Raw genomic sequence first — 13,649 nt, 5'->3', positions numbered from 1 at the left:
TAAAGTAAGGCACAGACAAATGAGCCCCTGTTCACTTTATTCAAACAATATTTTCTTTTCTCTGTGAAACTAAGTAGAACCGAGGAGGAATCAAAGAAAGCCTCATATATTAAACTCTTAAATAGAATCTCTGAATTCAAAGTAAGGGTCAATAGGAGAGGCACAGGTTGTGGGCCCTGTCCCAGCAAACAAAGCCATCGAGGCAGTCCTGCAAATCAAGAAGGATGGCAAATCCGTTTCTTAAAAAAAAGTTCTTGAGGGGAAAAATATAAAATATCTAAGTTTCAAAAGCCGGACTACTTCCATACTCTTTGCTCTCTGCCTTTGAGTAACCAAAGATAGAGAGCTTCATGGTATGTTTTCAATGATTCAGCTTTTGCAAACATATGCAAATAGGTTCCTCATTAGCAGTCCTGTTTTGGCGATTAATAGCAAGCAATATGCTTGGATTAGAGGTCCGATTTCCACTTGAATGCAGTCTCTCCTCTTCTTGGCAACAAAGCCATTTGCAGAGATCTGAAAGGGGTAGGGGGAGACTGTGTTAGGCTCAGAGTAACAATTCTGAAATAGATCTTTTATATTTATACGTGTGATTGCAGACCATACGGTCTCCATCCATGCGCATAAGCATGTACGGTTTTATATATGCATCCCAGATGGCCAGAGAGAATTTAAGTTTAAAAATGTTTCTTGGGTTCTTACCCGCGTCCTAACTTGCATCCCTTTGCCCTCAAAGAAACCATTTTCTTATTTATAAAGAGCAAATGGCAGTGATGATGTGATGAATACCAATGACTTGCTGGAGGTGAGTGAAGGATTAGCCTCTGTTAAGGCCAATTCTCTACCAGGGATTAGCTAAAGCACCGTTTTAAGTATCTCATTTAAACGTTAAAATGAGGAATAAATCTGCTTTGTCAATAAGAAAGTCTGGGATTCTATTAATGAATCTGCAGGAAGCAAGTAAGGGAAACAAAGGTAGAAACACAAAGCTGTTTTCAATGTGAGGTTTCTTTTCTCTGGAATTAAATAAAACTCCAGGATTTTAGTGCAATTCAAGGTGGGAATCCTGACAACAAAGTCCTGGTATCCCAGTGCCTTGCTGGTTGGTGCAAAGTAAATTTAAAGAACAACTTTAAAACATGCTGATTATTTAAAAATAAAGACACTAAAAATAAGAGTCCAGACTAGAAGCGCTGTTTCACTTTAGAATAAAAGTGTAAGTTGGGCCTGGCTTCTCCATGGGCTTCCCGTTTCCTTGAGCCTGATCAAAGAGGCTGGGGGACACAAGGACGTGAGTGCACTCATGGAGCTTTCACTCCAGTGCCCAAGTCCACAGCAAGGGTCCAGCACTGTACAGTTTCCAAGCATTCTCCACGGGCCAGCTCCCTGCATTTCATGACCGCCCTCGGATATGGGCATTGATGAACTCCCCATTCACCAGATGCAGACAATGGAGGCTGAGAGAGGTGAAACCTGGAGTTCTTAAATCTTTGAATTGCCAAGTTCAAAACCCCTTTCCCACCTCTTAGCAACATATGAAAAAACATGCACTTAAACTTGTTCATTAAAAGCATATTCTAGGGGAGATGACTTTGGGGAAATTCTGCCACTTGGTGGCTGTGTAGCCTTGGGCAAGTCAAAGTCCTTCTCTGTATCTTGGTTTTCTCTCCTGTAAAGTGGGAGGAGCATGTCAGCTGCCTCCCAAGGACGCTGAGGGTTAAACGAGTAACATGCCAGAAGCGCCTGGCCCAATGCCATGGGGTTATTCTTAGAACATAATTGTTTGTCACTATTATTAGAACATTAATTGCTTTGGGCCAAAGCTGATGCTGCTTATAGAAGCCAGAATGGCAGACAGCATTCTGTGCAAAAACGGTTCCAGCGTACCTCCTATCATAGGGGTACTTGCTGCCCCTTCCCTAGTGCCAGACAAACACTTTCCTGGTTGGTTCAGCACTAGTCCCTGCCCCCATCTTTGATCTAGAGCTAGGAAACTAAGCCTTGATTCCATAAATAGCTGCCCCAGCCCGTCACTATGGAAACCTTTGCTGGGGCTGGGTGAGCCCACCTTGATGGACAGTTCTCCCCAGGGAAGCTCTGGAAGGACAAGACTTTGGGAGAAGTAGCTTCCAGGCCCAGAAGCAGTGGGAGCCCCCATAGAAGTCCACAGGCCTACCTGGAAATCACGAGTTTCCTAGGTGGGAGGAGGTGCTGTTCTGGTTCACCTGGAGGAAAACAACACACAGAGGAAGGGGTCACGGCCAGGTGGTGGATGCCTCACGGCCCAGAGCTTCAACCCTCAGCATCACTGACACACACTCACTCAATTAAATATTTACTGCACTGCTATCTGCTGGGTGCTGGGATTTTGTAATGAGCATGGCAGACCCAGCCCTGAGCTCAGGCAGGTTCTGTTATAGTTGGGGAAGAGCTTGCTAAACATACACATACACGTGGCATGATGGCTCACGTCTGTAATCCTAGCACTTTGGGAGGCCAAGGAGGGAGGACATCTTGAGCCCAGAAGTTTGAGACCAGCCTAGCAACATGGCGAGTCCAGACTAGAAGCAAAAAAATAAAAAAATTAAAAAAATTAGCCGGGTGTGGTAACATGCACTGGTAGTCCAAGCTACTCAAGAGGCTGAAGCAGGAGGATCACCTGAGCCCAGGTCGAGGCGCAGTGAGCCGTGATCATGCCATTGCACTCCAGCCTGGGCAACAGAGTGGGATCCCGACTTAAAAACAAAAACAAAAACAATACACACATATGTGAGCTAATGTCAAATATGGGCAATATAACGGGCTGATGTGAGAGACTGCTGTCTGGACTACTTCAGATATGGTGCTCAGGAAGGGACTCCACAGACGACATTTATTTTTATTTATTTATTTATTTTTGAGTTGGAGTCTCACTCTATCACCCAGACTGCAGTGCAGTGGCCGCTCCCGGCCACCACAGCCTTGACCCGCTGGGCTCTGGCAATCCTTCCGCCTCAGCCTTCCAAGTAGCTGGAACTACAGGCGTGTGCTACCACACCCGGCTCATTTTTTTATTTATTGTAGAGATGAGGTCTCGCCAAGTTGCCCAGGCAGGTCTCGAATCCGCGGGCTCAGGCAATCCACTCACCTAGGCCTCCCAAAGTGCTGGGATTACAGGCTGAGCCACCGAGCCCGGCCCACAGACGACATTTAAGTCGTAGTGTAATAAAAAATATTTGGTTTTGGTTGATCCCCAGTTCCTGGCACACAGATCTGAAAACCCTTGGAATCTCTCGAGTGATAAGAACGTAATGATAATGAATGACTGGTGGCTGGGGACCCCTAGGTAGCTTCAGAACTGGGGAGGAGAGAACTTCAGAAAGACAAAGGCATGATTAGAGGACTGGAACTTTCAGCCCCACCCTTGTGCTCCCCTCCCCAATCTTCTGGAAGGAGAGAGGGTATAGGGGTTAGGGGGTAGAGACTGAGTTAGTCACCAATGGCCAATGATCTCATCAAAGATGCCCCTATATAATGAAACCTCCATTAAAACCCTAACTGATGGCGTTTGGAAAGCTTCCTGGCTGGTGAACACATTGAGATGCTGTGAGGGTATCATGCCTGGAAAGGGCATGGAAGCTTTGTGACCACACCTCACCCTCTGCATCTCTTCTACTGGGCTGTTCCTGAGTCATATTCTTTATAATAAACAGGTAATAGTGAGGAAAGTGTTTTCCTGAGTTCTGTGACTTGTCAAATAGCAAACCAAAGTCAGGGAGGTGGTTGTGGGAACCTCCAAATTTGTGGTCAGTTGGGCGGAAGTGTGGGTAGCTTGGGTCCCCCATTACAGCTGACATCTGAAGTGGGGAAGTTTTGTGGGGCTGAGCCCTTCACCTGTGGGGCTGATGCTTACTCGGGGAGTTAGTCTCAGAACTGAATTGAATTGCTGAACAGCCAGTTGGTGTCTGGATGATCAGAGAATTGGAAACACCCATAAGCCAGTATCTGAAAGATGACAACTAGGTCAGCCACGCAGAGATCAGGGTAGGAAAGCATTCTTGGCAGAGGGAACAGCAAAGACCTGGAAGCAGGGAAGGTGGTTGGAGCCTGCAGAGTGGTTCACTATAGTTTTAATGTGGAAGTTGTTTGTTTTGCTTTCTTAATATTTTTCCTTTTTTTTGAGTTGGGGTCTCACTCTGTCACCCAGGCTAGAATGTAATGGCATGATCACAGCTCACCACAGCCTCAACGTATTGGGTTCAAGTGATCCTTCTGCCACAACCCCCAAGTAGCTGGGACTACAGCAACACACCACCACACCCAGCTAACTTTTTGATTTTTTGTAAAGACAAGATCTTACTATGTTGATTGTATCCAACTTCTGGGTATCACAAATGACATCATGTACATACCATCCTGATTTTGTCTCTCTTCTGTGGGGCAAGGGTGTCCTGCTGGATCATTCCCTCAGAATACATTTCTAAGGAGTGGAGTCAGTGGGTGGAAGGGTCCAGATCTTTTGAAGATTCTTGAACCTCAAGGCTAAGCCACAAAAGGGTCGGGCCAGTTTCCACTCCCCGGCACTGTATGGCTTACACAAAATGTCCACCTGACCTGGGACTGGTTTTTGCTGTTTTTAGGCGTGAAACAGGAAGGAATGGCATACACCTGTCACCATGAACAGGCCCAAGGGCTTCCCTACAAAAAACTTGCATCAGATTCTGACTTGCCACCTTTATCACTCCCTGTCTCCACGGTACACATGATGTCACTGTGGGTATTGCAAAAACTAGAAAGTCTTAGAGAAGTTGTTAAGTAAATGGTGGTACACACATTCCACAGAACACTATGTAGCCATCCAAAATGCTGCCGGTGAAACTCAAAAGATGGAAAAATTGGTGGTTCACACCTGTACTTCCAGCACTTTGGGTAGCTGAGGCAGGAGGACTGCCTGAGCCCAGGTGTTCGAGACCAGCCTGGGCAACATAGCAATAGAAAGCTCAAGAGAAAGTCCCCACTTAAACTCTCCAACTGCATTCAAGTCGGGAGACGAGGCGAAGAACTGCTTGGCAGAAGGGTTGCTGAGATGAGGCCCTAGAGACGCTTAGAGACCCCCTAGCCCAACTCCCAACCGGCTTTCAAGATGGGGAAACTGTCAGTCAGTGGAGAAGGGAAGTGTCCCAGGGCATACAGCAAGCTGGTTGCATGACTAGGGAAAAAGGAATTCAGAATATCCCTGGGGGTTTCTAACCTGGAAATATCCTTTCAGATTGGCTGGTGTTTTATAGTCCCCTTTCAAGACCTAGGAGAGGAAAAGAAAATCACTATCATGGAAATGACCAAAAATAAAACCTAATCCATCCCAACACATCTGCCCATCCATCCCTCCATCCAACAAACACTTATTGAGCTCCTCTTATTCCAAGCATTGCCCTAAGCACTGGGCTCCATCATTTCATTATTTACCAGACAATTAAAAGCGAGAGGGAACACCAGACAATATGCAAGTGAGGATGAACACAAACATACAAGGACACAGCCAAACACGGGAGGCCTGTAAGGAAAGGATATGACCGCGAGTCACTAGGGAGCCAGGAGCGGTGGCTCCTGCCTGTAATCCCCGCACTTTGGGAGGCCAAGGAGAGAGAATTGCCTGAGCCCATGGGTTCAAGATCTGCCTGGCCAACATGATGAGACCTCATCTCTACAATAAAAAACAAAAATTTGGGAGGCGGGGGGGATTGGCAGTTGAGGAAAACTGCCAGGGGAGGGGGGAGCATACCTCATCAACAACATTTGTATACCTAACCCTGAAGGTATAGGTACCCCACATCTTTAAAAAAAAAAATTAGCTGGGCATGGTAGCACACATCTGTAGTTCTAGCTACTTGGAAGGCTGAGGTGGAAGGATTGCCTAAGCCCAACCGGTCGAAGCTGGGATGGCCATGAGTGTATCACCACACTTTAGCCTGGGCAACAGAATGAGACACCAACTCAAAAAAACAAACAAAACCAAAAGTCATCAGGGAGCTGGGCATGGTAGCTCATCCTTATAATCCCAGCACTTCCAGAAGCTGAGATGGAAAAATTGCTTGAGCCCAGGGGTTTGAGACCAGCCTGGGCAACATAGCGAGACTTCATCTCTACAAAAACAAATCAAAACAATAGCCAGGCATGGTGGCATGCACCTGTAGTTCCAGTACTTTGGGAGGCCGAAATGGCAGGATTGCTTGAGCCCAAGAGTTTGAAACCAGCCTGGGCAACATAGCAAAGAAAAAAAAAATCCTCTTGGACCAGGTAGCCTTTGAGCTGAGACTGAAAAGACAAGGACAACCAGCCACAGTAAACTCAGAAAAGCAACCCGGGCAAAAGAAACAGTGAGAGCCAAGGTTCTGAGGTAGGAACCAGAACATTCCAGGCCTTTCCATTATCTCTTGGGAGGAAAGCATCATAAAGACCAGCGCTGCCTAAGAGAAATGTGATCTCAACCAACTTTATAACTTTAAATTTTCTAACAGCCACATTAAAAAAATAAAATGAAGTTGGTGAAATGAATTCTAATAATCTACTTTATTTAACCTGATATATCTAAAATATTAGCATTCCAATATGTAATTTATATAAAAGTGACTAATAAGAAATTTTAGGCCAAGTGTGGTGGCGCCAGCCTGTAATACCAGTAGTTTGGGAGGCTAAGGCAGGAGGATCACTTGAGCTCAGGAATTTGAAGCTGCAGTGAGCTATGATTGTATCACTGCACTGCAGCCTAGGTGACAGAGCCAGACCCTATCACTGGAAAAAAAAACACAAAAACAGAACTTTACATAGTTTTTTTGGTCCTAAGCCTTCAAAATCCAGTGTGTATTTCACAGAGATAGCACCTCTCCATTTGGACTAGTCTCACTTCATAGGATCAGTGGCTGTACATGGCTAGTGGCTACCACAGACGACAGCACAGGTAGAAATGATGTCATCAGCACGGTGCTCTTTCAGTCACTGCATTTACTGTGCCCTAGGATGCCTGACAGTGACACATAGCATCTTCAGTACACACAGAAGTGCACATACATGCACCTGCACTCACACGCAGCTCTTAAGGAGGGGGCATACCATCACGGTAACAGCAAAACTACTCTAACAACTAAACAAGGTGCCGAACACTTGCCAAGATTTGTGGAACTCCCCAGGGAAGAAAGCTCTTTGGAAGAAAACTAGACATCCCCCATTTTAAATAAACAAACAAACTCCAAAGAGCTGATCTTAGCCATCAGTGCTCAGGAGAATTATTTATACTTTATATAATACACAAAGTCAACCCTTACTCTGGGAGCTTCTGATTCATAGCCTGGGGCAACCCAGTGGCCTCTACCTTTTAAAGAGACCCCAGAGGAGCCACTGCGGGGTCCCTGTCTGAGAACATCCAGTTAGGAAACACCCAACCAGGAGTGCTGTAGTCTGGTCATCATTCCCTGTCAGCTGCCACTTAAGAGAAGCACAGTGGGTGGGGGTGGAGGCTGGATTGCAAGATCATCACCGTCATTGTCTTTTTTTTTTTTTTGAGTTGGAGCCTCATTCTGTCACCCAGACTGGAGTGCAGTGGCATGCTCCCAGCCACCACAGCCTCGATCTGCTGGGATCCAGCGATCCTTCCGTCTCAGCCATCCAAGTAGCTGGAACTACAGGCGTGTGCTACCACGCCCGGCTAATTTTTTGATTTACTGTAGAGATGAGTTCTCGCTGAGTTGCCTAGGCAGGTCTCAAACCCGCGGGCTCAGGCAATCCACTCACCTCAGCCTCCCAAAGAGCAGAATTAAAGGCTGAACCACCGAGCCCGGCTTCTTCTTTTTTTAATCTAGCTAATTACTTTTTGTTGTGATAACATATGTACAGAAGAGAATATAAAACACGTAAGTTGACTTTAAAGAATGACTATTATTATTAAGGAATAATAAAATTAATAATGATATTTATTATAAAAACTATATCTGGGTTGTGATCATTCACACTGTCAATGTAGGCTGTGTACATTGGGTCTCTGAGTATTTGTGTAAATAAATGCCAGCAAAATCAACTGACTGTGAGGGGAAAGAGGAACTTGTGAAACCCATATAAAGACTTACACTTTAATTACAAGGGCAGAACCCTTAAAGCTCAGTGTTAGTAAATTCTCTCTGATCAAAAGAAAGATTAGCCAATGTGGCAGCAATGCCTATAATCCCAGGAGGCTGAGGCGGGAGGATCGCTTGAGCCTAGGAGCTTCAGACCAGCCAGGGCAACATACAAGGACCTGTCTCAAAATAAATAAATACATACTTTTTTTTTCCTTTTGAGTTGGAGTCTCATTCCGTCACCCAGGCAGTGGTACGCTCATGGTCACCCCAGCATCGACCTGCTGGGTTCAGGCGATCCTTCCGCCTCAGCCTTCCAAGTAGCCAGAACTATAGGCGAGCGCTACCATGCCCAGCTAATTTTTTAATTTATTGTTGAGATGAGGACTTGCCAAGTTGCCCAGGCTGTTCTTGAACCTGTGGGCTCAGGCAATCCTCTCACTTCGGCCTCCGAAAGTACTGGGATTACAGGCTTGAGCTACTGTGCCCAGCCCATACATAATTTTTTTAAAGAGAGATTAGTGAATGTTCAAGAGGCATTAAAGATTTATCAGCACCAGTTAGAGACATTCTTCATGGGTCAACTGAGGAACTGAAGAACTGAGAGAGGAATAACTTTTTCCACTGTGATTCAATGGAAGAACCACTTACGTTCTAAAATTAGCATGTGTTCAGAAATGCCGAGCTTAGCTTAAATTAAGACTTCAAGGCCTCAATGATGCAAGGCTAAAAGGGCTCTTCCTTAGGCCTGGATCCCATTTTCAAATGTTTTAACCAACTTAGTGCCTATAAGGAAGTCAGAACACAGCATCCAACGTAAGCTAGAAGCTGTGACAGCAACATACAAATAAAGCCACAAACTTGTTAACTGTCTTTTACCCAGTCGGTATCAACCTACTTTAAAACTTCAGAAACATCGTGTCAAAGTCATTGCCCTTGACCACCTTAACTGAGGAGGAGAACTTCAAATGTAATTTAAACAGCCATAAGCTCACATTTGCCTGAGAAATCAATCAAATAAACCAATAGTTTATTTACTTATGCCCTCTCTCAACAAAGACTTGACTGTTTTACAAACAGCCAGGAAAATAGAAAAAAAAGGGTAAATATGAGAAACAGGCCGGGCTCGGTGGCTCAGTCTGTAATCCCAGCATTTTGGGAAGGTGAGGCAAGTGGATTGCCTGAGCCCACGGGTTTGAGACCAGCCTGGATAACTTGGCGAGCCCTCGTCTCTACAATAAATCAAGAATTAGCCAGGTATGGTAGCACACGCCTGTAGTTCCAGCTACTTGGAAGGCTGAGGCGGAAGGATCATCGGCTGTTTTTTTTTTTTCTATTTCCCTAGAGCCCAGCAGGTCGACACTGGGGTGGCCATGAGCATGCCACTACACTCCAGCCTGGGCAACAGAGTAAGACTTCAACTCAAAAAAAAAAACAAAAAAAAAAAAAAAAAGAGAGAGAGAGAAATAAGATGAAATTAACACACAGTGGGTCTGCTGTTAGGTGTTAAGAGTATGAGAGACAGGCTACCAGTTGGCTTTGAGCTTCCCTGCAGCCCAAGCAAAAATGGAAATACAGTCATACAATTTACCATGTCCATCAGACACAAACAAGTCAGAAGCTTAGGAATTAAGAGACTAAATGTCTTCTCAGGGAACTCAAAATTCCACCTCTGCCAAAGCCCAAGAGCACATTTCCACGAGTACCTGTGCACACTCACCCGGTGTGTGTTATTGATGACAATGGGGTCAGGGTTGCCGTAGTTAGGTGGGTTTGCATAGGGGTCATAGCCGAGTCGAGCCAGCATGGGGGCAATCTGGGCCATGTCCCGTACCACATCCCCAGGGATGTGGCCAGTCCACTTGGAGAGCGCTTCCAAGTTCACAGGCTTGATGACCTGGTCTGTGGACCGCTCAATCCTGGGGAGAGAGGACAGGTTACATAGGGCAGGGCAGACCCAGACAGCACCTACGTGGGCTCCCTGTACAGCTACTCTGAGGTAGTGGGAACGGTTGGAGAGATCTGGCCCTCATCCAGTTCTGCCCCCATCAACTGTGAAACTGTCAGTCATTTTGCCTCATCATACCTCCTCTGATAAATGGGGATAAAAGTATGCAGTAAGAAGTCAGAAGAAAGTATATACACCACTGCTGCATATATTCTGCTTTCTTGACTTCTCTGACTCTGAAAAACAACTTGTGGCTGGTCATTATGGCTTACATCTGTAATCCTAGCACTCTGGGAGGATGAGGAGGGAGGATCACCTGAGACCAGGAGTTTGAGATCAGCCTGAGAAACAAAACAAGATTTCTTCTCTATAAAAAAAAATAATATTTGCCAGGTGTGGCGACACGTGCCTGTAGACCCAGCTACCCAGGAAGCTGAGGCAAGAGGATCGCTTGAGCCCAGGAGTTCAAGTCTGTAGTGAGCTATGATCGTGACACTGCACTCTAGCTCGGGCAACAGAGCGAGAGATCCTAACTTTAAAAATAAAAAATTTTGTATGTATATAACTAACATGAATATTTTGTCCTTTGTAAACAAATTATCAAATGCTAATGGTAAGACTGAATGGTCACCACTGCTGGTCCATCAGCTTCCTTCAGGTCCCCAGTCTCTCAATCTTTTTTCTGTGCTTTAAGCAGTAGAGTAGTTAAGAGCATATTCAGAAGCCAGACCGCCTGGTTTCAAATGCCAGTTGCACCAACACCAGCTGTGTGACCCTGGGGGAATTACTTCACCTCTCTGAGCCTCAGTTTCTTCATCTGTAAATGGGAATAATAATAGTACCGACCCCTTTGGGTTGTTGTAAAGAGTAAACGAGTTAATACAAATAAAATGCTTGCAAGGGCCATTGATTTGCTAAGTCATGGTCTGACCATGTGGCTCCTGGAGCCATAGTAGCCATGTTTCCCAGCCTCAATCCCCTCTCCTACCTTGAGGAGGTGAATCTCCTCTCTCCCTCTTTCTAATTTACTTTCTAAATACACTACATTTTCTAATCTAAAAAAAAAAAACGCTTGCAAGAGCACAGACACATTGTAAACGCTCAATGAGGGTAGGCTCACTCTCTTGTACACACACGTCTGCAGTTGTAAAACAAATATGTTCGATGTATTGCCTAGTTTTTTCCCCACTCTACAATACCTCATTCTTTTTTCTAGTTGTGTAGCATTCCTCCATCACTTGCTTTCCTATTCTGAGATGGACACTGAACAGCTTTCTGCTGTGACCATGGTGCGCCCATCATCCCACAGGCTGACCAAGCTTTCTGGATCAAGAAGCGCTTGCCAGGTATAATTCAGGGGTTTGTGAGCTGGGGGCTGAGGAACCCCCAGGATTGAAGGCATGTCTAATGCTTTTGTCACAACTAGGAGATAACTTGGGGACATGCAGAAGTAGTAAGAGGAGAACAAGACTGGAAGCGAGGAGAACAGGAGAAGGAAAAAGGGCGGGGACTGGTGGGTGCAGCACGGACTTGGAGACTTCAAACCTGGATATAAATCTCAACTGTATCCAATGTGTCAAAAATCTCAAACATGTACATGACTTTGCCTAAATCCTGTGCCTCTAGTACTTCATGGCACAAAATAATGTAGACAAAAGAGGGCAAATGCTTAATACATATCCATAAAGCGTCCAACATTAGGGGATGGCAAATCACATATCCGTGCAGTGACCTCTTACCGAGCCATTTAAAACGATGTCGCAGCAGAGTGCCAGGTGCCACGGCAAGTGGTCCCACACACAGAGTGAAAAAAGGCTGCAAGGAACATGTTCAGCTGGACTCAGGTTTTACCAATATGCCCTGAAAAGGGACCAGTAGGTCATATATCAAACTCTGGGTGGGGGGATCATAGGCTGTTTGTCCTTTCTTGTTTGGGTATCTTTCCAATGTTCTGTCATAGAGAAGCATCTCTGCAGTAATCTGGTTTTCTAGTCACAATAGTTTGGAAATCCCAGCTCCAGCCTCAGCTGGTTGGAGTAGCTGGCACACAAGCACTTCCTTGTCAGAGGAGGGTGGCTGGGAGCCTTTAGCTCTGCAGGGACTGGCCATGGGTGGATTGCCCTTTTGCTGGGCTCTCAGGGATGTCGGGGGCCTGATCAGGTCAGGGCATGCAGAGACCACATCCTCAGCTCCAGCACTGTCCCAGTGCTCGGGGTTTCGGGAGAGGGACAGCTGCTTCTCCAAGGGAGGAAGGCAGAGAGCAGAGGACATGGGGGAAAGGAGGGAGAGGGTGGCGGGAGAGGCCCTGAACTTGGAGAGCTCAAGAGCACACTCGGAAATCCAGCAGACCCGGGTTCAAAGCCCACGCCACGCTTTGTGAGCCGTGTGGCCTGAGCTTCTCCTCTCTGAGATTTAGCTTCTTCATCTGTAAAACGGGGATAAAAGTAGTACCTATGTCCTGAAGTTGCTGTGGGGATTAAAGGAGATACTATTTGTTGGGGGCTTAACCCAATACTTGCCACATAGTAGGCACTCATTAAATGGTAATGATGGTGAGGATGATGCGTAATCCAATAAGCAGTATCAACGCCAATGTTATAATAGCAATAATAGTACCTAACATTAACCTATCTATAAGGTAGATAGATTACAGTCCCATATTATAGATACAGAACACAGAAGCCCCAAGAGGTTGACTCACTTGCCCCTGGTCACACAGCTAGGTTGGGAGTTTGAACCCAGACACCCAGGTTCCAGAATCTATTCTTAACCTTAACCCACTACTGTCTTACTATTTTAAAGCATACTCAAAATTTGCCGATTCTCAGAAAAGAGAGGAGTGATTGTTCTCTGTTTTGGGACAACGAAATTGACTCCAGGGCAGGGGTTTAGGCGGAAGTGCCGGGGGCCTACTCACTTGGACAGAGACACGCCACCGGGCTTGCCAATGAGGTCCTCGTGGTGCAAAACGGCATCGCTCCAGGCGATGCCCAAGAAGTCGAGGATGCGCTTGAGGGAGCGCCGCGGGTGCAGCACCAGCTGCTCGTAGTACACGGGCAGGCACTTGTCCCTGCCAACTTCCATGCACTGCGCGTACATCACCTCGATGGCCTTGTTCCACTTGGTGAGGCAGTCTCGGTAGCTGCTGAGGTCGAAGCCTGCGATGGTGACCTTGCGCGTGATCATGGAGTGCACAGAGGCCCGGCCGTCGCGCACCATCAGCAGGAACTTGGAGTTGGGGAACAGGCGCGACAGGTACACCGAGGACTTGAGCGTGAAGGGGTCCTTGTTGCAGAGCACGCGGGCTGGCTCACCGTGCTTGGCGATCACCTCCAGGATGAAGGCCTGCATGGCGGCGTCCAGCACCTCGTCTGTCACGCCCGCCTCGTCTAGCCGCAGCTTCTCGCGGCCGGACTTGGACCAGGCCTGGCGCATGGCCAGCACGCGCGGGATGATGCGCGTCTCCTCGCCGCAGCGCACCTCGGGGTGGGCGTCCAGCATGGCGCGCATCAGCGTCGTGCCGCTGCGGGGCACGCCGCCCACGAAGATGAGCGGCATGGCCTTGCCGTAGCGATACTCCACGTGGTCGGCGCCCACCATCACCAGCTCCTCCC

At 46.8% G+C, this 13,649-nt stretch overlaps 1 protein-coding gene across 1 annotated transcript; it reads right to left on the bottom strand.

Moving 5' to 3' along the window:
• Positions 1–13,648, bottom strand: TPST2 (tyrosylprotein sulfotransferase 2). The gene is made up of 5 exons (XM_008052063.2): positions 12,953–13,648; positions 9,808–10,006; positions 5,231–5,281; positions 2,177–2,225; positions 1–516 (listed from the first exon to the last, which is right to left on the bottom strand). Exons 1-4 carry the CDS (start codon positions 13,633–13,635, stop codon positions 2,184–2,186), a joined length of 975 nt encoding a protein of 324 aa, XP_008050254.2. The 5' UTR covers positions 13,636–13,648; the 3' UTR covers positions 1–516; positions 2,177–2,183.
• Between the last annotated feature and the right edge of the window lies 1 nt (position 13,649).

This window comes from Carlito syrichta, unplaced genomic scaffold (genome assembly GCF_000164805.1).
Source record: "Carlito syrichta isolate Samal-C Ts95f unplaced genomic scaffold, Tarsius_syrichta-2.0.1 Scaffold254631, whole genome shotgun sequence".
NCBI classification, from domain to species: Eukaryota; Metazoa; Chordata; class Mammalia; order Primates; family Tarsiidae; genus Carlito; species Carlito syrichta.
Note: the sequence above shows the minus strand (reverse complement) of the source record. Positions and strands in the feature narration are given on the sequence as shown.

Excerpts from the sequence above, each read along its gene's own strand:
- TPST2 (XM_008052063.2), bottom strand. The coding sequence starts at position 13,635 with ATGGTGGGCGCCGACCACGTGGAGTATCGCTACGGCAAGGCCATGCCG. Across the intron at positions 10,007-12,952 it reads GGTGGCGTGTCTCTGTCCAA|GATTGAGCGGTCCACAGACC; the intron begins GTGAGTAGGCCC and ends CTCTCTCCCCAG. Across the intron at positions 2,226-5,230 it reads ATCTGAAAGGATATTTCCAG|GTGAACCAGAACAGCACCTC; the intron begins GTTAGAAACCCC and ends GTTTTCCTCCAG.